The sequence below is a fragment of the Sebastes umbrosus genome, chromosome 12 (genome assembly GCF_015220745.1).
Source record: "Sebastes umbrosus isolate fSebUmb1 chromosome 12, fSebUmb1.pri, whole genome shotgun sequence".
In the NCBI taxonomy this organism is placed as follows: Eukaryota; Metazoa; Chordata; class Actinopteri; order Perciformes; family Sebastidae; genus Sebastes; species Sebastes umbrosus.
The window spans coordinates 27236736-27260490 of NC_051280.1; the positions used below are offsets into that span (position 1 = coordinate 27236736).

A 23755-nucleotide genomic window follows, 5' to 3' on the forward strand; every position below is an offset into this window, starting at 1 on the left:
CTTGAGATGTGTTGCTGTCACTCACCTTTAATCTTATTGTAATCTGTGTCATTTGCTGCCACATTCGCCAACTTCTCAATCTCTGTTTGTAATGTAATGATCTGTAGTACTGGAAAAAGAGTTGATAATCATATTCTGGCATGTATAACCTCCCATCTTGATTACACATATGATTCAATGACTCTTCCAGTGGGTTGTTAATCATGTTTTACTCACTTCTTTGTGGTTGAGAACTTCTTTCTTTCAGCTCTTCTGTTTTTTTGGCCAGCTCATTCTTTTTCTCATCTATCATTTTTTGAAGTTCTGCAGAACAAAAACAAAAAATTTTTTGGATGGAAACTAAATATCTCAGAAACGGTATATAGTTCATATCAAGCAAAGATGGAATATATCAATATATTGGCAATATTACTGACTGTATAGTGACAATGAAACACACACACACACACTGACCTTTTATCTTGGTTTCAGATTCAGTGTTTTGTAGTTGTTTCTTTAGCTCCTCCAGTTGCAGGGTTAATGTGGAAACCTGAAGAGCTGAAAGAACCACATTTAAAAGCAGTTAAACTAAAGAACGGTATTCAAAATGTCTAAAGTTTTTCCTTATCCTTCAGACTTTATATGAAGATCACGACACAATTATTGTATTTATTTTCTCAATTAATCAAATTCACTGTTTGCTAACCCAGCTCCACCAACTCACCAAACGAAGTTACAGAATCGGATTTGGACTGCAGTTCCTTCATTTTGGCATCCAGGTTGTTCTGCAGATCTACACACACGTTTGGACATATTTGTAACAACTGTTGATCCCACAGACACAAATAGATAAAACATTTGAATGCCTTAAATTTGGCTATCTGAGGACTGTGAACAATACATTCCTAAGATACAAGTTTCTTTATGCTAATCCAATAGTCGTGGTTTTGACAGGAAACATCTGCCAGGGTTTCCCCCTCTCCCTCATTATTATTCACTTCACCTTTTGAGCCACTTGTGCAGGCTATCTGGCTATCACACGATTATGTGTGTATCCCTTTATGCAGATGATGCTGTTATATATGGCAAAAACAACTCAGAATTGATACCCAGATGTTACGCTGCAGGGACAGGTCAAAGCAGCACTATTGCCCTTAAATGAATGAATGTTAATTGTTCCCAATTTTCAGGGGGTAAATAGTCCCCAATATTGATGAACTTTGGAACTACAAAAACACGATAAAAAAATGGGTTATGTAGTATTTTGTGGATTTAAAGGTCTCCAAAGCCCAAAGTCCGCACCAAAGGGAGTTACTCTCCCCCACAGAAACACTGCTACTGAACTGCAAGAAATGCCTCGCTTGAAGTCCCGCCTTTTCTTCCGTAACGTGGTGATGTCACCAAGTTACACATTTGCATATCGGCTAGTTTGGCACGCCGTCAAACAAAGCTAGTTAGAAACAGAGCTGGAGCGGATTCCAAAGAGTTTGGTTCAGTTGATGTTGTTCTAGTGGAAACCAGTAGAAACTCAAAACACAAGTATGAACCTGAAAATAAGCATAATAGTTCTTCTTTGACTGGAATCGGTTCTAAAGCTGATTGGCACTAAATCCAAACATTTGCTAAAATTGACAGAAAAAGATGTGACGACTCCTATTTCTAACAATTACTCAAATAAAAAACCTTAAACTCATTAATTTCCCACAATGGAGTCAAAAGGGTGTGACATTATTGGCCAGCAGGGACAGTAAATAACAAGTCAACTACACTCACCTTTAAGATTGTCCTCGAAACTGGAACACTGTCCCTCAGTCTGGTTCAGTTTATTCTGCAGAGCTAGTACATAAAAAAAAACACATTCATATTCAACTTAATCTTCTTTGTTTCTTCTTGCAGAAACGTACACATTCTAGTACTGAACTTACCCTTGATCTCAGCTTGATCACTAGAGTGCTCCTCCACTGTTGCCTTCAGTTGTTCTCTCAGCTCTAGAAAAAGTATGGTATGCTTCAGCTGAGCTGCTAATACATGAACTCAATAATGTCAAAGGGAAACAAGACACTCACTAGTGATTGCAGCAGACGTTGTTTTGCTCTCATCGTGCTTTTCTTTCTCTAGGTTTCTGAGTTGGTTGCGCAGATCAGTGGTTGCCAGAACTTAAGAACACAGAAAGAAGATATGATACGGGGAAACATTTCACAATATTTCTTCAATACTTACTTACTTCTACTTACTCAATCTGGCGTTTGTCTGATTCTTCTCATTCAGCTCGTTGACATATTTCTGCAGCTCTTCCTTCTTGGTTGCAAGATCATTTGTGAGCTCTGAGACAAACATATTTATTAGTTACATGCAGAAGATCAGGAACCATAATAACAATATTACAGACAACCTTAGCAGCCGGTCATGATTTGTTTGCTTGGGGATTTGTAAAGAATCATTAGAGATACTTACGGGTTACCTGAGTGGCTCCTAACGTCTGGAGGTCTGACAACCGTCTCTGCAGCTGCTCCACCTGACTCTGCAGCGTTATGATCTTCAGCACTGAAGCACACCACAACAGAGAGGGCAAAACAATTTAGTTTACTACTAAATATACTGTAATAAGACTGTAGGAATTTCTCAGAATGATTTCAAACTCACTCTGTTTTGTGTTGTCGTCGCCTATATCACTGATTAGGCCATCCAATCTGGTCTGCAACTCTAGGACAAAGTAAATAGTCTTTAATGTAGATTATATTTCGTCATTTCTAACTTGACAGTCAAATAATGTCACCCTGAATGCCTGAAGTGGCATTTTAAATAAGACTAACCTTCTACAAGGCCACCGGTGGTCCCGTTGGCAGCCTTTTTCTGAAGCTCCCATATCTCATTCTGCAGCTCAATGACTGTTAAAACTGAAACAAACATGCAGTGAGTTTGACTGAATCTGTTAACAGCAACTACTGACTGGTCTCTATTTATGTCACCACCAACAAAACAACTTAAAGACCCTCTGATCTGATGATGTTTCATTCTGTAAATATAATCCTGTTTATTTAGTAATTAGTGCCCAAATGAGCGTAGAGTTATTAATTCCTCCTGACTTGAAACTTGCTTCATGCCAACTTGATTCTACTGTATATGTCAAAGGATCAGCATTTAAACATGATCAAAATCTAGACCTTGTTTTAAGTCTTGGACGTTCAACGATGCTAACATCAGTCATGAACAATGCATTTATTTTGGGGTTTTGTTTTACTGTTACAGCATGCAGTGACATGACGTTAACACTGTAATCTAAAGAAATGCTTATCTGCAGCTGAATGTTTAAGGACACTTATTTGAGCTCACTTATTTTTGGGTGGGGAATCAGGCTCTCTATGTCCGCAGTCTTGGAGTTCAGTTCGTCTTGCTTCTCCTGCAGCTGCCTCTGCAGCTCTGTGAGGAGACAGAGAGGGAAACTGATGAATTAAGGAAGGAAAAGAAAGTTCAATAAGAAAGTTTTGTCAAACCCAGTGGAAACTCTGAATATACATTTCACAATGCCAGAGTAAATATTGCATTAAAGGCATAGTTTCGGTGTTTTGAGCTTGGGGTTGTATGAGGTACTTATCCATAGTCAGTGTATAATCTACAGTAGATGACAGTCGGCGAGCTCCCAAGTTGGAGAAGCAGACAGGAATTACCGCATGGAACCAATGCAATGTACTGCTGTGGACGGGGCCGGCCGCAAAACGTATTCTAGCCACCTAAAAGAATCTATATCAGTTTAAGTGTACGCTATATTTAGAATATTTTCGCTGGTTTACCTTGTCGTCAGACAGCTATACAGTCTGTGTCTCCGACAGGGAACTGAAGCTGTTTTCTATGCTCTCACCAAAGCAACCAAAAACTGTAATTTTACCTTGCAGAACACTGGTGTATCGCTGCCTCAGTCAGTTAGTTTGTTTATGTTATTGTGTGACTTTGGTTAGTCCAGATTCACCAAAGTTACACAATAACACACACAAACTAACCAATCGAGGCAGCGGTAGACCAGCAACCCCCGTATTATGCGAGGTAAAATTACAGTTTTTTTCAATGGAGTCTGGTTGCTTTGGCGAGAGCATAGAAAACAGCTTCAGTTCTCCTTTGGAAAGGGCTGTCTGATGGCAAGGTGAAGCAGTGTAAATATTCTGAATATAGCGTACACTTAAACTGATATTGATTTTTTAGGTGGGCCTTTCTTTTAGGAGGCTAAAATACGTTTTGCTGTCGGCCCCGTCCACAGCAGTACATTGCTTTGCTTCCGTGCGGTAACCTCTGTCTGCTTCTCCAAACTGGGGGCGTGCCGACCGTCATCTACTGTAAGTAATTCACCGACTATGGATAAGTACCTCATACAATCCCAACTCAAAACACCCGAACTATCCCTTTAAGACAAATACAAATTTGCAGTGTCAAACGCTCACCTAAGATCCTGTCTGGATCCTGTGTGGTGGAGATCAGGTCCGTCAGAGTCTTCACATCATCATGCAGGTTTATCACGTTCAGAACTGACTCAGATAAACAGAGCAGACATCACTACACAGCTTATACTTCAGAAACAAACTGAGCAGGAGACAGCTCTCATGTCAAATGGAGAGGTTTTCAGCTATATGTGAACACAGCACTGTACTGAGGCTATAATGGCAATGCTGTAGTGTAACGCTACTCACCGAGTGCTGCTTTGGAGTCTCCGGTTCTGTTCAGTTCTGCAATCTTCTGTTCAAATTCAGTCTTTACCTCTGATAGAAACACACACATTAAACTAAATAAGACTGAAACTACAACTTGACTCGTCAGAGCCTTCAGCTGAAGTCATATTTACAACTTACCCTCATATCTTTCCTCAAGACCAGAACATTTTTCACTCCTTAAACGCAGTTTCCTTTGCAGCTCTGTTGTGTCAGAAAGATGAAGTCAGGTCATCGAAACGCTCAACTGAAATTGTGTTTTGAAGTTTTCGGAGAAGTTTTAAACGCGCTCACCATTTATTTCCTCCTGAGCTTTGGCAAATTCCCTTTCTTTGGCTTGAAGCACAGTCTGAAGAGCTGATTTAAAACAATGAAACATTAGATGTTTGAGTCCAAGTGTGAGTACCAAATTTATTTATTTTTTTGGCAGTTATCAGCTGCTTTTCAGCCTGACTTTAACCTTGGAAGTAGTAGAGGACTCACTGGTGCCTTGACTTGTTGATGTCGTCTGGTGTTGCTGATCACCATCCAGCTCTCTCACCTCTTTCATCAGGCCGAGGATTTTCACGACTGGTCAAAGTAAAGGAAAAGACTCCAATGTTTACACTTTAACTTTTGGAGGTGGTATACAGCTGATTAGACTTTTATCAGGTCATTAAATGGGCATTATCAGTGGTTATAAGGCTCATGGATATGGGTCAGAAGGGCCCTGCACATCCACTAGTGTCATCTATTCACATGGGCGATCACCAAAAGAAGGTATTAAAGAAGAGGCGACCTCTAGCGACCGTAGTAATTATGACAGGAGCAGAAGCAGAAGTCAGCCGCTGTAGTATACACAGTTCCTATTGGCTGTTCATTCATCAGAGGCAGCTGCATTACCTGCAACAGATTATCTGTCTCATGCACTACTGTAGGGATATAGTGACCGTTTTATAAAAATAATATAATATTTGCTCCAATTCTACCTACTGCAGCTTTAAGTTTCACTTCTGAAATGTAGTTATTCTCTTTCAAATCTTTTTTAATGAGTTTTTTTTTATAGACCAAGCAAAAGTCATCTTAACAAATGTAGAACATAACACATTGTCCTTAAATTAAATAAAAAACAGAAAAGGAAATATCCCTTCCCCTCCTACCCCCCACCCACCTCCCCATGTTGGTCTTGGTCACATGAAATGGAAAAAGAAATAAAAAATGAAAAAAAAAAAAAAAGAAATAGTAAATTAACTAATTAAGAAAAGTAAATAACTAGAAAACTAAAATTAAATAAGAGAGAAAAAGTATATGAAATCAGATAACGGACTTAGCAAGAAAATAATTAATAATACAAATAAAGAAATTTAAATAAGTACAAAAAAAATAAAGAAATGTATTTATTCTACATTTATAATAAAGTTATTCTAAAAACACTGTGTTTTGTTTTTTTTACTAAACCTAACCAAGTGCTTTTGTTGCCTAAACCTAAAGAAGTTTGTTTGTATTCAAAACGTAACGTTTCATACATTTTTACAACGTGTTAGAACGTATTGCTTTTAAGTTTTGCTTTCATTTTGACAACATAGTAGGCCCCTAATGACCCACAACTATGAGGCATATAACAACTGATTATGCACTTTTAATGGCCTGATAACAGTCAAATTGGTTGTGCAGCCTATATGTATGCTGTATATGGGTGCTTTGTTTTGTTTTTTTCTTGTGGAGGTAACACAACATTTAAAATAGAAAGATTTAAAAAAATACACTTTAAGGGCAGAAATCAGTCTCTTTCTCATACTCATACTTACTCAGTTGTGCCTGGGCATAATCTGCTTCCTCGAGGTGTTTCTGTAAGTTTTCTTGTTGTTTCTTCTCTTCCTCCAAAATAACTCTTAGCTCTAGGATGGGTAAAAAAATAAATTATTTATGCTTTTCTGACTTAGCTGTTAGAATAACTATACCATTTGTTTCTAGTTTATCATTTCATAATCCCACATTAGACAAGCACACTTTCAACTTTCAAATTTAAGAAAATTAAGTTTCATAGAACTGCTCGCCTTTAATTCGGGCATCAGTTGTCTTTTTGGCATTCGTCATTAACAGTCTAAGACGATCCACTTCTGCCTGCAGCTTAAAAATTTCCTGGGCTGGAGAAGAGAGATAAAAGATGTCAAATGAATGCTGTAGTAAACACAACCATAACAACAAAGAAACTGCATTTTGTTGAGTTGCACACTTACTAAGGTCTTGGTTATTCTCCTCACGAGTCAACTGTAAAATCTTTTTTTTAAGGAGCTCAACTTTTTGCCTCCACTGCCTCTGGTAATCTGACGAAGAAACAAACATGACGTTTTAGTATCAAGCATGTCTGATACAAGATAAGAACGGGAGCTACAACACGATGAGATATCAAGACACAAAGTATAGGGACTCGCCAGCAGCTTTAGTTCTGGATTCCTCAATGTGGTAACTGATGAGCCTCTGAATCGCCACGATCTTACTGTGCACAAAAGTCAGCTGCAGCACTGGAGGACCAACAGAAAATGTGTGTCAGGAAAAGTTACATCTTTAACATTGTTCCCGTAGCTATGAAGAAAATGTTGACGGATGTGGAGAGATGTACTGACTAGCTGAGTCTGCGTCTCCTTTGCTTCGCAGCTCACTGATCTTCCCGTCCAGCTGTGCTTGTAGAGCTGATGAAGTGAAAGTGATCAAGCAGAGAACAAATCATAAACACAGACATTTAAAAGTACAGTGTGTAGGATTTGGCGGCATCTAGCGGTGTGGTTGTAAATCGCAACCAACTGAGTACCCCTCCGCCCACTCCTCCCTTTCCAAGACTGCGCTAACGTGAGCCCAACACATTCTCATCATAACTCGTCACATACCGCCCCTCGGCGTCACGCTATTTTCGGCATCAAAACCACTATAGTTACCCTTTGCGTCACTTTAGGATTAGGCAACAAAACCACTATAGTTAGGTTTAGGAAAGAGCTACATGGTTGGGCTTAAAATTACGACATATGTACAGTGAAAATGAAAGTTGAACAAACAGTTGATTGTAACGTAAAAATTAAATGACAGATGGGTTTACATTATAGTTAATGGAACGCCCGGTGCGTTTCATACCAGTGCAAAAGGGTGCCGTGTGCGGTGGTACCGAACGGCAACCACCAAAGCCTCGCTATTTAACGCCCTGGGACTGAGAAGGGGCTGGTGAGCTGCTGAGTGCAAAACCGGGGTAACACCGTTCGCCTCGCTCAGAGGTCATCCTTACCATAACAACACTAGTTTAGGAGCAATGGAAGTCAGACAGTGGCTGGCGTTACCACGGTTTTGCACTCTGCGGCTCTACCGCAGTTTCACAAGCGTGTCGGAGAACTACGGTGGCCTTCACGTAACATAAAAACTCGAAAGGCTCTCTCTAGAGCCAGTGTTTAGTTTGTCCGTTCTGGGCTACTGTAGAAACATGGCGGAGCAACATGGTGGACTCCGTGAAGAGGACCCGCTCCCTATGTAGATATGAAGGACTCATTCTAAGCTAACGGAAACACAACGATTCTTAGTTTCAGGTGAATATACACTAATGGAAAATATAGGTATGAATATTATATTCCATTTCTGCTAATTGATCCCCCTAAATGCAGCAACACTGTTCCTTTAACACTAACATTAGTCACATAAGCTACTGGTAATACCAGACCAAGTAAGGTTGTAGCAGCAAAGTGTATTAAATTGAAACAATGGTGCGCTTTATTTATGAATTCAACTTTTGATTTGTAAAAGGAAAAATGTGTTCTTGTCTCAAAAGCCTCACTTATGCTTGAGATGTACTGCCTGAATTAAGGACTGTCATAACTTATGATGCAAGTATTTCAGTCAAGTTGGTAACAATTTTACCCAGAATTCTCTTGTCAGGCTGAGGATTAGTTTCTCCTCTTCTTGATCCAGTCTGTTCCAAATCCCAGATCTCATTTTGCAGTGAGATGATCTGAAGAACTGAACAAAACACGAGTCACATCAGAACCATTTATGTATAGCTTACATATATAGTTTGTACAAATCAAAATGGATCAGCATCTTGAGACGTCACCACTGTTCTACAAATCTTACTCAGCGCCGAGTTGGTGTGGCTTCTTTCGATCTGCTGCTTCTTTACGCTTAGTTCATTGATCTTCTGTTGCAGCTCTCTCTGCAGAACTGTGAGACACAAGTTCACATAATCAAACATTGGAATTAAAAGACATTTTAGCTGATTGAGCCGACGACACCATTCTCACTGAAGCTCCCAACATAATGAGCATTGCAGGTGAAAATATCAAGCAGTGGGAGCCAAGTTAAAAAATGATATTGGAGATTATTGTATCGACAGTAACGGGTATAGTGCTTAATTGTAAAGACTTTGCCAGCTCATGTAGTAAAGCAATACAACACTCACCATGGATGTCAGTAGTTTCAGTAGCATTAGCAGCATGATTGATCTTCTTCTGTAATGTATTCACCTCCCTGGTGAGTGCAATAATGTTCAGGACTAGAAAAAAAAACATTTATATTAGATTAAATCAAAACTCATTGCTATAAGATAAGGCATTTAAAGAGGACCTATTGTGCTTTTCCCCCCTTTCCTTAAATGTGTTTTGTAGTTTTTTGTGCATGTAAAAGGTCTGTAAAGTTACAAAGCCCAAAATCCACACCACAGGGAGTTACTTTCCCCCTACAGAAACACTGCATCTGAACAGCCTGAAACCATGGATGTATAAAGAGAACTGGATACTGGCCCAGTTCAATCCTATGAAAGACACAGAAGTTGTAGTACCACCGTTTGGCCTCTATGCAAAATTTGTTTCAATGCCTGGCGCTCTTCCTGGGGGTTTGCCTGAAATGCCTCGCTTGAAGTCCCGCCTTTTCTTCCGTAACGTGGTGATGTCACCAAGTAACACATTTTCACAATACCTGCCTAGCAGCTAGTTTGGCACGCCCTCAAACAAAACTAGTTAGAGCGGAGTCCAAAGAGTTTGGTTCGGTCGACCAATCAGAGCAGACTCTGCTTTTAGGGAGGACGGGGCAAGAGCTCAAACAGAGTGTTTCAGACGGAGGGTGAAAACAGGTGCTGCAGCCAGGTGCTGCAGCCGGTATGAGAAAAGTAAAGTGTTTTTTTGAACATTAAAGCATGTAAACATGTTCCAGTAGAAACCCCAAATACAAGTATGAACCTGGAGATAAGCACAATAGGTCCTCTTTAAAGAAATTATGACATGTGCTGCAAAACAATAAACAAGACACTAACTCTTAAGTAAACTTACTCAGAAATGTATCACTATCAAATCTCTCCAGAAGCTGTTTCATCTTGTTGAGTAACTGGGCTTGATAAGCTGTCCAGGAATTAAAGACACAGTTTAACATTGGTTATGTAATTCCAATGGTATCATGGTATATGAGCCATACTGTATATGTAGAGTATGATTTACAATCAAACACTTACAGCCAGTTATAGCTGAGGCTGTCGAGCTGCATGTGGCAAGCTGCAGTTGCAGCTGTCTGAGTTCCCTCCTCGACCCGAAGGCTTCATTGCCTGTCAGAAAGAGCACAGGTAACATCAGTAAACCCACCAGTCCTAACTGGTGATCCACCTCAGCTTGTAAAAGGAGGAATACTCACCCAGTTGGATGTTGCGGAGAATTGTCTGCTGAAGCTGCGTGTTAAGCTGCACCAGCTGCTCCTTCACACCTGGCAAGGCATGTTAGTCATTCAGGAAGATAATAGAGAGTATGTCACAATAGTATGTCCTTTACATCAGCCTAAAACCATTGTGAGCATTTGAATTGGGAGACTTTACTTTAAGAACCACTCACCGGTACAAGTTTTGATAGTAATTGACTGTGAAGGAACAAAATATATTAGATTGGTTGACATAAATATAAAAAAAATCTTGAATATTTTTATGTTATAAACGTTTAACTTTGTAATTTTTCTTGTTACATACAGTCACATTTATATTCCTGGGATCAATTCCTTCTGGTAGGGTTATCTGAAGTCAACAAGGTAGAAGATAGAGCGTTACAAGGATTGCCCATAAATGTGTTTTATCTCACTGGATAAGTCACAGTTTTGGGGACTCACTGGGATGTTTGAAAGGATGCGGTCCACCTCTGGATTATCTGAGCGTCCAATTAATTGAATCTCCTCCTGACGGACTGAGAAAACAGAGACAATTCAACATGATCAACTGAATGTAACTGTCTGAGTTTAAAATATTTACATTGAATTCACTGCTTATTAGCTCTATATACTGTACCTTCTCTGATTTTAAGGTAAATTTGTGATTTGTGATCGTGGGGTATATAAATAAAATTGCACTTGACTTACCATGTCTGTTGTCAGAAGCTTGAAAGACACAGGAGAGAAGGACGGGAATCCAAATGAAGCGAGAACCCCCAGCCATCGTACCGTTTGTCTAAAATCTTCTCTCTCCTATCTTATGCTTTTTATACACCACTGAATGATCAATATCCGGGGGTGGTGGTAGAGGCAGCATCCCAAAAAAGGGGGCGCAAACCAATGACTACCCGTACAAAAAGCTAAAAGCTATGTATGAAAAGTTGCCACATATATTATATATACTAAATCTAATTACAAAATGTATGAGACAAAGAAAAATACCAGGAGTGTTAAAAACACAGACTGATTTTATGACCGAAGTCCATGCAAAGAAGAAGAGGTTGCATTAGGTACAATATTGCATAATATTTATTTGTCTTCAGAAAACATTGTGGTAACACTCAATCAAGGTCGGAGTGCCACCAGCATTTGGCTAAGGCTGACGAATACTGCAATATGTAGTTCATTTTTACAATGTGCAGAAAAGAATACTTTGTGTGCGACTGTACCATTCAGTCCATCTTTCTATAATGTCTCCATGGCAACAGAGTCAGTCCTGATGCTAATCTGTCCATAACAGATAACAAATAATTTTAACAAATGTAAAATTTAAAGCTGCAGTAGGTAACTTTGAGTTAAATATGATAAAAAAGTTATTTGGTAACACTTCATTTTACGGGTCCGGAAATTTCATGGTAATTACGTGATAATTAGCAAGTAACCTATTTGAAATTTCTTTGGTATTACTGCCAAATTACCCAAATATTCACCTCAAAATTGATCGAAAGTTACATTATTATAAACATTATTTAATAATTATATTCTGCTATTTCCCAATAGCTGGTAAATTATTTAATACATTTCAAGGAAAAGAATACAAAGTTAATTCATATGCTTTATTTCTGGTAAATAGATGATAATTATCAAATAACTTATTGGAAATTTCTTTAAAAAACTCCCTGAATCATGACATTAGCTACCAGGTTACATTTGTGTAGACAATAAGTCACACAATGGTGAGATTTGTGCCTGATCAGAAGTGTCTTCTATTAGTTTTGGTTTTCCTTTCACGAGCCTAAGGGCCCTATTTTAACGATTATATGCTATTTTAGCATATAATTATTAAATAATGTTTATAATTAAGTAATTTTTTATACATTTTGAGGTAAATATTGGGGTAATTTGGCAGTAATTCCAAAGAAATTTCAAATAGGTTACTTGCTAATTATCACCTAATTACCATGAAATTTACGGACCTGTAAAATGAAGTGTTACCAAAAATAAATGCTCTAAAAATACAATATAAAGTATCACATTCTAGAGGTATATATGCTGTGTGACTTTGAGAAACATGCTGTTCGTTTTTGAATCATTTCGAACGCTGCCATCTGCTGTTCTTTCAAAAAGCAAGAAATTAAAATCTTTGGGAAAGCTGATATTTGCAAACTGTAAAAGAGTTGTGTCAACTATGATGCTATCGTGAGTTTGACTTTGCTTTGTTTGACTTGGGATCTGAGCTTCTTCCAATGTTTACAAGATGGTCTGGTTTCCCGTAAAGTGAATGATAATGATAATGATTGACTAAATATGTTGATTCTGCTCTTTTGTTTTGCAATTGGATTCCGGTAACCAGGACCTCTACCCACTATCGGGTGATAAAACATATTTGCTCAGCAAGTAATGAGTAATGACCACGTAACCCTAGGCTAGTATTTTTATATATCTATTTAAGTCATTGTTTGTGACATGATACCAGATGTTTAGACAAAATGGCAAATTAGGAATGCTGAGTAACAATTTATTTGTATGGGGAGTTCTCAACTATTAATCAGGTGATAGAAAGTATATGTTCAATAATTTGTCTCTATTGCAAACTTGTTTTATGTGACTGTGGCATGTTAAAATGTCCTCCGTAAAAAAAAAAGGCCAATCACAGAGATCCTGCTGCTCCAAAATAAGTAGAAGTAATGGTCAGCATTGTTTACGTCTTATTAAAAGCAAGACCAATATAGAGCATTCTTCCTGTTAACCACTGCAGCAACCATATTTTCCAAGTATTTCAACGTAAATCAAATGGGGAATACACCTATAACATGTCCCTACAGTCACTAAATGATGTAAGCCCACTGTACAACTGCCTTGGGGCTTTCTTCAGGGATCCAAACTAAATCTTTTTGGCATTACTGTCCAAAGGTCTGATGCAAAGATGGGACTGGCAGGAGGGGGCAGAGCTCTCTTTCAGGGCCCCTCTTAATGTACAGTATTTAACTGGTGATACAAAAACAATAGGGAACAGTATACAAAGTATGCCTACAATACAGTTACGTTACTCTTGAAAGACTTGATTCAAATTATTTAGTAGGAAGAAACCTTTTCAAACCAGTAGCCCTTATTTTTACGTTGAATCTTGATGCCAACCCAACAAACCACACACCAACGTGCCAACAGAATAGATACGCCGGGAATAATAACATAGGAACAATTAGTTACACATTATAGGACAGATAAAATACATGCTGTGATTACATCAGTAACATCACCACAGCAGCAAGAAGAGTGCACGTTCCTGTAGATCACATCACATGGTTATTTATCAGCTTGACATCAGCTCTGCAGCACAGTGTTTGGTCAGTTAAGTATTAACTAGGGAGAGTGCAGAATTTCCATTTATGTTAATATTGCAGCAGTTTAACAGCTGCAAATAGGCAGCACAGACCCCATAACTCCAGCTTCTCTCCTCTATCAAAGGCACACAAATGAAATCAACACAGGCCAAAACAAACACCATTATTTAGCACTACTTCTACTATGAATACATACAGTAGGCCCTCAAACACATATTTTTAGGAAGACTAGGTAACACTTCATTTTACAGGTCCGCAAATTTCATGGTAATTAGATAATAATTGGCAAGTAACCTATTTGAAATTTCTTTGGAATTACTGCCATATTACCCCAATATTTACCTCCAAATTTATCCAAAAAATTACTTTATTATAAACATTATTTAATAATTATATGCTAAAATAGCATATAATCGTTAAAATAGGGCCCTTAGGCTCGTGAAAGGAAAACCAAAACTAATAGAAGACACTTCTGATCAGGCACAAATCTCACCATTGTGTGACTTATTGTCTACACAAATGTAACCTGGTAGCTGATGTCATGATTCAGTGAGTTTATTAAAAAAAAATTGTTTGCTAATTATTTTACTATTATTTTATATTTACCACCAGACATGGAAATAAAGCATATAAATTAACTTTATATTCTTTTCCTGGAAATGTATTAAATAAATTACCAGCTATTGGGAAATAGCAGAATATAAATGAGTAACCCAATCTCTAGATCTTCATCCTCTTAAATTTCTCACTAGTAGAGGTCAGTTTTCGATAAGATTTAGGAGAACCAAATTATAGAGTAGCTTTTCACATCTATCAAAAAACTGTTCATCTGTCAAATGTTTCAAAGTCGCTTAAAGGGTCATATAATTGCTGTTTTGTAATTGCTTTTCCCCCATGTAGTCCATGTATCAGATTACCCAGAACTCTTTATAGATATTTAAATCAATATCCTCCTCACAAACACTAACCATACACTTCCACACAAAACAAACACACCCACACTTGTCTTTTTTGATATATTTACTGTATTGTTATTGTTATTATATATATATATATATATTGTCCTAATTGTTTGTTATCACTATTATGTAGTCATATTATTTCTTTATATTAATCTTGTTTCTAGGTGGAGGCTTCAGATAAGCCCAGTGGGTTTTTGCCTCTTCTTTCCTGCACTGTATATCATTCATTTATTTTTTTGTTATGTTGCAGTCTTAAATTGTGCAAAATAAATAAACAAATAATTAGTAAATAATGTTTATAATATAAATATAATTTTTAGGTAAATATTGGGTTAATTTGGCAGTAATTCCAAAGAAATTTCAAATAAGATACTTACTAATTATCTAAATTATCTATTACCTAATTACCATGATATTTGTGGACCTGTAAAATGAAGAAGACTACAGCACCATCATGTGTGTACTGTGAGTTAAAACAAAGATCACCTCCAACTCCGACAGTGAGATAGTTCACTGATTTGGGGCCTATCGTTACATAAACTGTTATTTAAACTAAACCACAACAGCTTACAACTGTGTTAAAATCGGAATATATTGTTAACAAGCAAAGTAGCACACCGTATGGGTTAAAACACGACACCTGCAATTGTTTTTAAGGCATTTAACGAAATAGTTAAAGCTCATCACTACTCCACTCTCTTCTCGCTTCGTCTGGCGTCTTCTCGCGATATTACGCGCGATGATACGGTGCCTTGTAGAGATCACATTGTTCACATTGTAGCTTGAGGCTATTAAAGAGTCATAACAGCAGCAGCAGCAGCCAGCCGTGACATTTGCACCGAAACGTTTCCTTGTCGGTGTCCTCCGACTAACTACTATTGCAACTTGACAAACCAGCTTTCTGTGGAGTAAGGTAGGGATGTCTTTATGCAATTGTGCATTAGATTTTATAGTTTATTTTACAATATGTGTTAAATAACAGTCTCGACACTGATTAATTACAATGTTACTTAATCAAATCATCCAGCTATAGGAGCTGTCAGTGTCTGCTAAAAGTCTTTAGGCTTTGACTGAATCTTTCACGTTATGAAAGGCGTTTTGTTATCTAGGGCAAACATGTTGTTCACATTAATTTATTATTTGTTTTTCTCGTTATATGAGAAACAGATGTGTCTGTCAACACGTGAGTGTCTCAATAAATAGTGAGCTTTTATTATGTTGCATTTTCCTCCTGTTATATTTAGCAATATAGCCTTGTTATGACATTTTATAGTGTGCATGTACTTTTACAATTATGTGATTTGGAGCAAAGTTGACCTACATTCATAACTTATCACTGATAAATCATGATCACTGATACAAGCAGTGTTGACTGCACATGTTTATACTGTTGAATAACAGTGACTGGCCTAAATATAGTTGTGTAAGGCCAAAAATTAGTTACAGATTTCAAGTGGACTGTGGACAGTGGGGGTGCCAATAGTGCAAAGTCATTGGTGCAACTATGCTCCAATTTTTTTTATTTTCCAGTTGACCTCTTGTCACACATAACTGACACACCTCCATCAATCTTATCTATTTTTATTACACGGCGTTGTTGAATACTTGATTCTGATTGGTCAATCACAGCATTCTGCGGTCTGTTAGTTCTTTATAGTCACCTCAGGTCAAGTCAAGTCAAGTCAGCTCAATTTTATGTGTATAGCCACAAAAAACAAATCACAAATTTGCCTCGGGGGGGTTTTACAATCTGTACAGGATACGACACCCTCTGTCCTTTACAGTGCGACCCTCTCATCAGATAAGGAAAAACTCCACACAAAAAAAAAACCTTTTAACAGGGGAAAAAGGGAAAAATGGAAGCAAGCAGACCGTTGCTATGTATAGCAGACCGTTGCTTTGGGCGCAGTTCTGATGTCGGACTCTGGCGGATCGTTTTTGTGTCAAATTTTTGATTTCTTAAATAAGCAGTCGATAATGTACAGCTAGCCGGTCATTATTGTGAAAGAAATCCCTTCAGGGCGATGAGAGACGTCGGGGTGCGGCATCAACCTGTCTGGGATTCTTTCACAACAATGACCGGCTCGCTGTACATTATCCCTTATTTATTACACGGCGTTGTTGAATACTCGATTCTGATTGGTTAATCACGGCGTTCTGCAGTCTGTTATTTCTTTATAGCAGACCGTTGCTATATATAGCAGACCGAAGCTATGTATAGCAGACCGTTGCTGTGTATAGCAGACCGAAGCTATGTATAGCAGACCGTTGCTATGTATAGCAGACCGTTGCCATGGGCACAGCTCTGATGTCGGACTCTGTCGACCGTTTTGTATCAATTATTGATTTCTTAAGTAAGTAGCCGTGTAATAAGCGGGATAATGTACAGGCGTGCGGCATCGTCCTGTCGGGCTTTATTTCGCAACAATGACTGGCTCGCTGTACATTATTCCGTACTTAGTTTGCGTGTGAGCTTACTACTTGTTGTATGTTTTGTTGTTTCCCCCCCCCCAGGGAAAATGTCCTTGTCTGGCTGGGTGTGTGTGGTAACAGGTGCCTCCAGAGGCATCGGTAGGGGAATAGCCCTCCAGCTGTCTGAGGCCGGAGCCACGGTCTACATCACAGGACGCCAGGAGAAGACTCTGAAAGAAACCGCTGCACAGGTGACATTTTTGAGCGTGGATTTCTTATAAGGGCTAAATCAGACGGCTGTTAGGTAACCTAGCAGTGTTTCAGTCAGGATTAGTCTCTACATAGTTCACAGCTGATGTGTTTGTTCTCAACACAGGTCAAGGAGAGGGGTGGAAACTGTGTGCCGGTTATCTGTGATTCTACAAAAGACGAAGACATCAAAGACCTGTTTGAACGGATCAAACGTGAACAGGATGGCAGACTGGATGTCCTGGTTAACAACGCCTATGCTGGAGTACAGGTAGATATACTGGACTGACATGAAACACCAGGTGTATCACATACTTGAATTCCTTGTGGAACACTTGACAACATTAAAATCACTAACCATAAACTGGGTCTTGTTTAGAAGGTAACTCGCACATTGTTAAAAATTGCAAAAACGTGGAAAGAGTCTTGCGAGACTCGCTGCCCGCAGCCTATCCTAACCTTAACCATTCGATGTCAATGTCTAACCTTAACCATTCAAGGTCAATGCCTAACCTTAACAATTCGAGGTCACTCTACCTATTCAAGGTCAATGTCTGACCTTAACCATTCAAGGTCAATGCCTAACCTTACCTATTCAAGGTCAATGCCTAACCTTAACTATTTGAGGTCAATGCCTAACCTTTAACATTTGAGGTCAATGTCTAACCTTAACTATTCAAGGTCAATGCCTAACCTTAACCATTCGAGGCCAATTTCTAACCATAACCTATCATGGTCATTGTCTAACCTTAACTATTTGAGGTCACCCTAACCATTCAAGGTCAATGCCTAACCTTAACCATTCGAGGTCAATGCCTAACCATAACTATTCGAGGTCAATGTCTAACCTTAACCACCTCTAGACATGACCCATAAACTGCCCACTGTGTGACCTTTTTACCTGAACTTTAAACATGATTATTATTGATTATTATTATGACATGATTATTCCAGGCTATCTTCGAGAATATGGGGACCAAGTTCTGGGAAATTGATCCCTCAATGTGGGATTCCATCAACAACACCGGCCTGAGGTATGCGTTTTGTGCTTAGTCATTGTCTGATACTGTAAGTCCACTGAGTCATCCCTTCGTGACGCGTGACAGTTTTCCGGGCATTAGCTGTTACTCAATGTGTTTTTGTCTCTTTTTAGTTCAGCATGAGTCTTCTGTCTGTAGTAGCTCTTTCAGAATACATAACAGAACAAGAAACCGGGAAAGTGATAGGAAACATAGTGTGATGTGTTTTACTGTAAAGTCAAGCAGTATTCAATTGCCGTTTATGAGATGTATTTTACAACTGCGGATAATAATAACTTGACTAATTTCCATTTTTATTTATCTGGCAGGGGCCACTATTTCTTCTCCGTTTATGCATCCCGGATGATGGTGGCTCAAGGTCGGGGCTTGATAATCACCATTTCATCTATTGGGGGGCTGCGGTATCTCTTCAACGTGCCATATGGTGTTGGCAAAGCCGCAGTAAGTTCTCCTCTCATTAAGTCCCAGATTTATGTTATCAAGACCCGAATCTCATTGAACACAAGTACATGTGCTGTATAATTAGGGCAGTTGGTGTCATAAAAACCTGTTTTGTTTTGTGGTTTGTTTCCAGTGTGACAGGCTGGCGGCAGACATGGCTGTTGAGCTGAAAAGTAGGGGGGTGGCTTCTGTCAGTCTGTGGCCGGGAGCGGTACGAACAGAGCTGGTGTCTCAGTTAGTTTTGGAGAAAGCACCAGAGGGTGCAGATACCAAGGTAGACTCTTATCTAACAGCAAGTCCTCATCCCCGGCAGCTACTTGTTTTTTTATTGTTAAATCTCTGGATTTTCTTTTGCTCAGGTTAGAGATATGTTTGCCAACGGGGAAACCACAGAAGTGAGTGGAATGTGCATCGTCAACCTGGCAAAAGGTAGGATTATACAGTATGAGATGGTATTCACCTCACAGTCAGCACATATTTGATCTGCACATGTTGTTCATTGTAACATGCTTTCAGAAACTGTTTTTTTATTGCTGATAAGCATTAACTGGTTCAACAGATTTTGTTAGAGTCTTGTTCATTTTCAAACAAAGCACACCTTGGTTTCTGTTTCTGCCTGAAAGATAAACATCTGATGTCAATGACTGGGAAAGTGCTCATGACTTGTGACCTGGCAAGGCGCTACGGGATAAAAGATGTTGATGGTGAGTTTGTATCAGCTGTCTTAAGTGTTTTTTTGTTTTTTTATTTGAACTTACTATTATGTACAGTCACATGATTCTAATTTTGTTCATCTGTTTATTTCCAGGACGGAATGTAGCTGATTACACTTCCATAAAATTCCTCCTGGGCCAGGTCCCATATCTCTCCTGGATGTCATATGTTGTCCCTTCATTCCTACGCGTGCCACGCTTTGTGCTCACCCTGGCTAATAGCCGCTTCTAAGCATTTGCTATAGCCGCACTGAAGTGACAGTATCATACTGTGTTTCAACTACATGGTCCAAATTCTAGCTAAACCTATACATCAGACCGGCAATACTTCATCCAGAGTAGACGCGCATGCCCACGCCCCCTTTTGGGGGAAAACAATCCCGTGTCCCTCATAGACGGTAACAGCGTAAACAGAAGAAGTAGAAACATGTCTCCAAACTTCTACTTTAAACAAACTGGTAATAGTAATAACGCTGTGCCAAAGAGTTGCTGTGTAGTTGGTTGCACCAACAATAAATCGAAAAATGCTGATCTCTGATTTGTTCCCCTGCCGTGTCCTAACAAAGATATATAATAATAGAGGGGCTTAATGGCTTCAAGCTATAGACCAGACCAGCATTGCGTCATCACCGAGGCTGAGCTCCTGTTTTGGGGAAAGAAACTCGCTGTCAAAGGAGCTGTTGTGTAGTAGGTTAATCCAGGCTTTCACATACAGTAGATTTCAGGCACATACGACACGTGAATATTCACGTTAGTCAGTGTGGTAAATGGCTAAATGATGCTGGTGACAGTGACTAGCATGGCTAGCTAACATTAGCTTGTGTGAGGCTGCTGCAGTAATACTGTCATACATTCACGTTACAGCAGCATCAGACTGTCGTCTCCAACTAAATCTCAGCCTATAGATCAAACAGTTGGCTATTAACAGGTTGGTTATTTACAGACAACATTTAGCCTAATGTGATTCAATCAAATACGTATAGATGTCTGGATAAGCAATATCTGGCCACTGTGTTGGACGGGGGAAGACTGAAGGGACATGACGGCGATCAACCTTAATTTATTAAGGTATCGCGAACGCTCAGGTTCAGGCAAGGTCCCAAAATAATTATTAGAGATGTGTATAGAACTAACATTTGTATAACAAGAGATGAATGGATACAAACTTACAATCCAAATATACGTCAAATTGCATCGAAGTTTATGGGATCTTTGGTTTTCTATCCCCCAAAAGGGGCCGTGGCCTTGACTTTTTGCGAAGTACCCGTATGTGCCGATCTGATGTATAGTAACCATGTCAATATCAAATCCATTTTTAATAGCTAACGGGTGACAAGAAACCAAACAATTTAGACTGACGATTCTTTTTTGGGGTCATGGTTTTGGTTTCAGTTCGGTTTGTTTTGCACATTATAGGGAGAAGGAAAACATAACAATTTCCAATGTGTTTGAATTTCAAATATATAAATAGATTGATTGATTGATAGTAATGAATGATATTTTTACATTATATGAAGCCATAACACTGATTTTATACATGAAATAAGGCAGGCTACTTAATGGTCAAGTAGGCCTATGTTCAGATAATTGCTTCTTATGTCTCTGGCACCTCATCGAATAATTAGCAGGCCTATATTTAATAATGGTGCAACAGTTCAACGAGCCCACGGTTCTGTTTGTACACTCATTGAACAGTTTGTTTTTTTACGGATCACTTTTGGTTTAGGGCTGTCATGATTTCACTACACGATTATCGCGGCCAAAAGAATTCAAGAAAACGATATTATCTCGATATTTATTGAACATTTTTGAAAAATAATAATCAGTCAAATTCTTTTTTATTTATCTTCTTTATTGTGCCCTTTTTTGGCAAATAAATTATACTCAAAATACGAGTATAGGGAGGTGGAGAGAGGGTCTGTAACCATAACGTATATATAGAATGATTTAAGAGGTGCTATGTTATTTACACAATATTATCATATGTGTATTATTAACATGATGACAACATTTAATTTTTAAATATTACGGTTATCGTCGGTACGGGTATATCGCGACACCCCTAATATACATCTATTCCTACTTGAGTACTTAATGAAGGCTCTATGAATGTACTCTATGAAGTTTGAGGTAAACGAAGTAAGCATGAAGGATGCACTAGCACATTCACACTAATGTCAGCTGTGGATGAAGACACACAAATGTGAAAATGGGAATTTATTATTATTACTACATAAGATGTATTTTCTTAAAAAGTATACAAAATCACAATTATCCAAAGATGAAACATTTTAGATACATATAAATGCTTGTGTACTTTTCTACTTATTTTTGCATTTGATTGTTATATTTCTATTAAATGTATATATATATATATATATATATATATATACACACATAGCACTACTATTACTACTACTACTACTGCTACTATGGTATTTGACTGGCTAACTCACAACTGATTAAATAAAGAAATGTTTACTCGCTGCTGTTTACACTTCTCATTCCTTGTTGCAAAATAACAAAGCGATAGCATCTTCAAACTGATAAAAGGAGATATGTCTTTAATAAAGAGGGTTGAATCTCTTGCAGAAAGATTAATATCTACATCTTGTCTATATTATATTATTATTTAGCATTAACAATGGATTGTAATTGTTACCTCTGACTGTGAGATATATATCACTAAAGTACAGCTGCCTTGTTTTCAGTGACAGGACATCATGTCTGAAGCTGATGGGAATTCAGCACACTGCTGAAGGACACAGTATCACTGGAATACTGCTGATTACTGTGATCTTGTCTGTAATACAAAGACAAATATAACAGACTGCAAGCTAGTTCTTGTAAGAACCTCTGGAAATGATACAGGGTCTTAGCCATGGTTTTAGAGATACTGAGGTCAAGCCCCCCAGCGCAAATTTAAAATGCTTTTAATTATTTGGATTTTTCTTATTTTATTTATCGACTTAAATGTTCAATTAACAGTTCACTTTTATTTTCTGTAAGTTGTAATCCTCAACTTGAAACCTTCAAATGGTGTTTCAAAGGCTTCTCTATACTGCCAGCAAAAAAAAATGTATCATGAGGAAATAATGTCTTCTTTAATTAGTTATTTGTTGGCTCAAAAGTAGTAACTGAGTCTAAAACTAAATACCTGGATGTCATATTTTTCTAAATGTATTGGTAACTTCTCTCATGTTGCTAAAATTCTCAGAAAGCATACAGTGGCCTCTGGTGGCTGCTATGGCCCTGGACTGATAACTCAAAAGCTCTATAACACGTGTCAAACTCAAGGCCCGCGGGCCAAATCTGGCCCCTTGCAAATTTTGATCCGGCCATCTATATCAATTTAGGCTCTCCATAAATTTTGGCCCCCCTAGTTGTGGTCTGCACAGCAACGCTTGCCCCGTACACCAAACACACAGGTATGTCTCCATTGTTTGCAAGCTAGCAAACAGAATGGTACAAAAAAAAGTAAAGTTGAGGCTGAAGGCTACATGTGAGTTTTGCTTTTAGGGTTTTATGTTCAACCAATTGTATGCACAAAGGCTTGGGACATGTAAACTACATGATCAAAGTTTAATTTTTTATATTAAATGTCCGACACAACCATTGAGTTGTCATATTCAGGCCTGGGAAACAGGTTGTTGTGAGTTGGTTGTATGGTTGCCTACTTATGAAAACATAATAAGAATACATTATTTTGTTTGAGTAAATTCTAAGCAACTTTATGTTGACTTTTTAGGGATTATTTCGATTAAATTGTATGTAAGAAGGCTATATGGGTGGGGTGACCAGGTGTCCCACTTCACGAGGGATTGCGCAGTATTTTTATCCCTTGTCCCACATCCCACAAATTTAGATGATTTAGGCGGAATATGATGGAAACTACCACAAAGAAAAGGTTGTAGCATCTACAACCAAGACTGTGAACCTACTTATAAGTATTTATAAGCCGGTGGAAGGCGATCCTCAGAGTTTTTTTATGAAATTTGACAGTTATTCTTTTAACTTTAACTGACATGAAAATGTGGAGCCTACTGCCTCGGATTTATTATACGAGCGCCTCCTCCCTCCAATCCATGGCCTGCTCTCCCAAATTGTATGTGAGAAGAAAATAAACAAAGACATTTTATTTTTTTGATTAAATGAAAGCATATCAATAAACTACATATGTCTGGCCCTAGATGTGATTTTCATTTCCCATTAGTGCTCCTTTGCGCAATTGAGTTTGACACACCTGCACTATAGTTTGGTCCAATGACCTCCAGGGGATTT

General features: G+C 38.4%; 2 protein-coding genes across 3 annotated transcripts in view; one reads left to right on the forward strand and one right to left on the reverse strand.

The window, feature by feature from the left end:
* The window catches only part of LOC119497892 (golgin subfamily A member 4-like), a 43329-nt gene extending 32068 nt beyond the window's left edge, over positions 1 to 11261 (reverse strand). Inside the window, exons 1-28 of the mRNA XM_037786315.1 lie at positions 11022 to 11261; positions 10776 to 10849; positions 10639 to 10683; positions 10508 to 10532; positions 10314 to 10382; positions 10138 to 10227; positions 9959 to 10027; positions 9094 to 9186; positions 8769 to 8855; positions 8556 to 8654; positions 7283 to 7348; positions 7091 to 7180; positions 6896 to 6982; positions 6713 to 6802; positions 6464 to 6553; positions 5160 to 5246; positions 4971 to 5033; positions 4818 to 4880; positions 4659 to 4727; positions 4413 to 4496; positions 3313 to 3399; positions 2793 to 2876; positions 2623 to 2682; positions 2434 to 2523; positions 2214 to 2303; positions 2046 to 2135; positions 1905 to 1967; positions 1753 to 1815 (exon numbers count right to left, since the gene is read on the reverse strand). Of these exons, the coding sequence (XP_037642243.1) occupies positions 1753 to 1815; positions 1905 to 1967; positions 2046 to 2135; positions 2214 to 2303; positions 2434 to 2523; positions 2623 to 2682; positions 2793 to 2876; positions 3313 to 3399; positions 4413 to 4496; positions 4659 to 4727; positions 4818 to 4880; positions 4971 to 5033; positions 5160 to 5246; positions 6464 to 6553; positions 6713 to 6802; positions 6896 to 6982; positions 7091 to 7180; positions 7283 to 7348; positions 8556 to 8654; positions 8769 to 8855; positions 9094 to 9186; positions 9959 to 10027; positions 10138 to 10227; positions 10314 to 10382; positions 10508 to 10532; positions 10639 to 10683; positions 10776 to 10849; positions 11022 to 11097 (2143 nt within the window). The 5' untranslated portion in view covers positions 11098 to 11261. The remainder of the gene's footprint in view (positions 1 to 1752; positions 1816 to 1904; positions 1968 to 2045; positions 2136 to 2213; positions 2304 to 2433; positions 2524 to 2622; positions 2683 to 2792; positions 2877 to 3312; positions 3400 to 4412; positions 4497 to 4658; positions 4728 to 4817; positions 4881 to 4970; positions 5034 to 5159; positions 5247 to 6463; positions 6554 to 6712; positions 6803 to 6895; positions 6983 to 7090; positions 7181 to 7282; positions 7349 to 8555; positions 8655 to 8768; positions 8856 to 9093; positions 9187 to 9958; positions 10028 to 10137; positions 10228 to 10313; positions 10383 to 10507; positions 10533 to 10638; positions 10684 to 10775; positions 10850 to 11021) is intronic.
* Positions 11262 to 15378: 4117 nt separating this feature from the next.
* Positions 15379 to 20005, forward strand: dhrs1 (dehydrogenase/reductase (SDR family) member 1). 2 transcript variants are annotated; one of them, XM_037786343.1, is made up of 9 exons: positions 15379 to 15532; positions 17134 to 17282; positions 17408 to 17551; positions 18235 to 18314; positions 18629 to 18761; positions 18895 to 19035; positions 19121 to 19190; positions 19385 to 19465; positions 19570 to 20005. In XM_037786343.1, exons 2-9 carry the CDS (start codon positions 17139 to 17141, stop codon positions 19704 to 19706), a joined length of 930 nt encoding a protein of 309 aa, XP_037642271.1. In that variant the 5' UTR covers positions 15379 to 15532; positions 17134 to 17138; the 3' UTR covers positions 19707 to 20005. The 2 variants fall into 2 exon arrangements, with proteins under 2 accessions (XP_037642271.1, XP_037642272.1); XM_037786344.1 differs by having other exon boundaries at positions 15399 to 15527.
* Positions 20006 to 23755: the final 3750 nt, after the last annotated feature.

Coding starts and splice junctions, on each gene's coding strand:
- dhrs1 (XM_037786343.1), top strand. CDS start 17,139: ATGTCCTTGTCTGGCTGGGTGTGTGTGGTAACAGGTGCCTCCAGAGGC. Junction 17,283..17,407: donor TGAAAGAAACCGCTGCACAG/GTGACATTTTTG, acceptor TTCTCAACACAG/GTCAAGGAGAGGGGTGGAAA. Junction 18,315..18,628: donor ATCAACAACACCGGCCTGAG/GTATGCGTTTTG, acceptor TTTATCTGGCAG/GGGCCACTATTTCTTCTCCG.